This window comes from Acyrthosiphon pisum, chromosome A2 (assembly GCF_005508785.2).
Source record: "Acyrthosiphon pisum isolate AL4f chromosome A2, pea_aphid_22Mar2018_4r6ur, whole genome shotgun sequence".
NCBI classification, from domain to species: Eukaryota; Metazoa; Arthropoda; class Insecta; order Hemiptera; family Aphididae; genus Acyrthosiphon; species Acyrthosiphon pisum.
In genome coordinates, this window is record NC_042495.1 from 56099338 (window position 1) to 56101200 (window position 1863).

At 26.6% G+C, this 1863-nt stretch overlaps 1 protein-coding gene across 2 annotated transcripts in view; it reads left to right on the forward strand.

The window, feature by feature from the left end:
* LOC100165910 (ATP-binding cassette sub-family A member 5-like) overlaps positions 1-1863 on the forward strand; it is a 22414-nt gene that overhangs the window by 10833 nt on the left and 9718 nt on the right. For both annotated transcript variants that reach the window (XM_016803605.2, XM_029489169.1), the window contains exons 5-6: positions 506-810; positions 886-1226. In XM_016803605.2, the coding sequence (XP_016659094.2) occupies positions 506-810; positions 886-1226 (646 nt within the window). The remainder of the gene's footprint in view (positions 1-505; positions 811-885; positions 1227-1863) is intronic.

Sequence of the window (1863 nt, forward strand, 5' to 3'; positions counted from 1 at the left end):
TCAAAATATTTTGAAATTTTATCGTGTATAGAAAATGGAAATGTAAACATTCAGTCAAAATTTCATGTATCCACGGTCATTTTTTTTAAAGTTACACCAAAAACCAAAATCGATTTTCTCGAAAACAGATTTTGCGTAAAAATTCCCGTTTTTCCTTAATTTTTCTTTTGTTTTTCCCGGCGCTTTTGAAAACTACTAGGAAATTTAAATTTTGACTTCCCCAATGCACCAACGATATTCACTTTCTGATCGAACAAGATACTGAAGTTGAAAATCGTAGCATTATTTCGACTACTTATCGTGTACACACACACAAAAAAAATAAAAAAACACACATCATTGTAAAATCAATACATTCATCGTTCCACTCAGAATTTAAAAAGAATACATTTCAAGAAAATAACTTGGCACAGTACCTACATGTTTTTGATAAAATATTTGATTTAATTCTTCATATTCTCCAAATTATTATTACCTAATCCACATTTGTATACTTTTTTATTAGTTATAAGATTCGTACCAATCCGTTTTACGATTCATCACCATTACCATCTAAGCTTTATGGATCCAGCCATCAATGTCGAAAAGTATCAGTTAATAAATTAACGAAAAAGTTTCTCCATAGACATCACCATAATAACAATCAACACAATGAAGAAATATCATGTCCAGCAATTCATTACATATACTCAGGATTTATAGCTCTTCAGACTCTAGTTGATATCACTAAGATTTCTCTGGTCACTAATACATTTGTAACATTGCCAGATTACAGTTTTGTACTTTTTCCTAAACCAGCGTATACAGCAAGTGAGTGTGAATTGTTTTAGTTTTACTTAGATAATTCTATTGTAATAATAATTGTAAAATCAAAATTATTTTCAGATTGGTTAATGGTATTTCATATGGTTATACCTCTTTATGTAGTGATTGCTTTATCACAATTTATTACATATCTTTTAGTACAGTTAGTTGGTGAGAAAGAAAGAAAGATAAAAGAAGGTATGAAAATAATGGGTCTTAGAGAATTGGTCTTTTGGTGTTCATGGTTCAACATCTACGCAGCTTACGCAATAGTACTGTCATTAGCCAGTACTATAATATTATACTTACTTGGAGTTTTCAATAACACTAACTGGGTATTAATATTTTTATTAGTGTTTTTGTACTCAATTACAGTTATTTTCTTCAGTTTTATGATTTCTCCATTCTTCGATAAATCACGAGTAAGTACCTACCTTATATTATATGATTATTAATTTCAGTGGCGTATACTTACAATACCCTTATATCCGTAATATATAGGATGATATTTTAACTCAACACATTTATTAAGTGTTAAAAAAAATCAATAATGTCACATGATATTTTATATTTTTATATTTATTAAAATTAGCCGAGACTTCAGTCACTCAGTTTTTAATAATTATTTACTCACATTAAGTGATTTAAACGGTTTTTACCCTCTCGTTTTGACAATAAATATAAACCATATAAATCTATTTATTAAATTAAACATTATTATTTATTAAAATCATTATTAACTTATTAGTTTATGAATATGTAAGATTTGATTTACATTTGATAAATGTAAATCAAATCTGTTTTCAAGAAAATGTATCTTACTTACGCCACTGATTTTAATTATTCAGTGTGATTCATTAAGCGTAAAACACCCGCTATCTCAAAAAGTATTAATGTTTTTCAAAATATTTTTTGAAAAATTACAAGTTGTTAAAAAACAATGTTCTTATTAAAAAATTATGCGCTTAAATATTTTTTATTCTTATAATTTTTTAAGTTTTTTACTTTTTTGAATGGCAGCATAGAGTTTTAATTTAATTTTCCAAAGCAGAATATTTT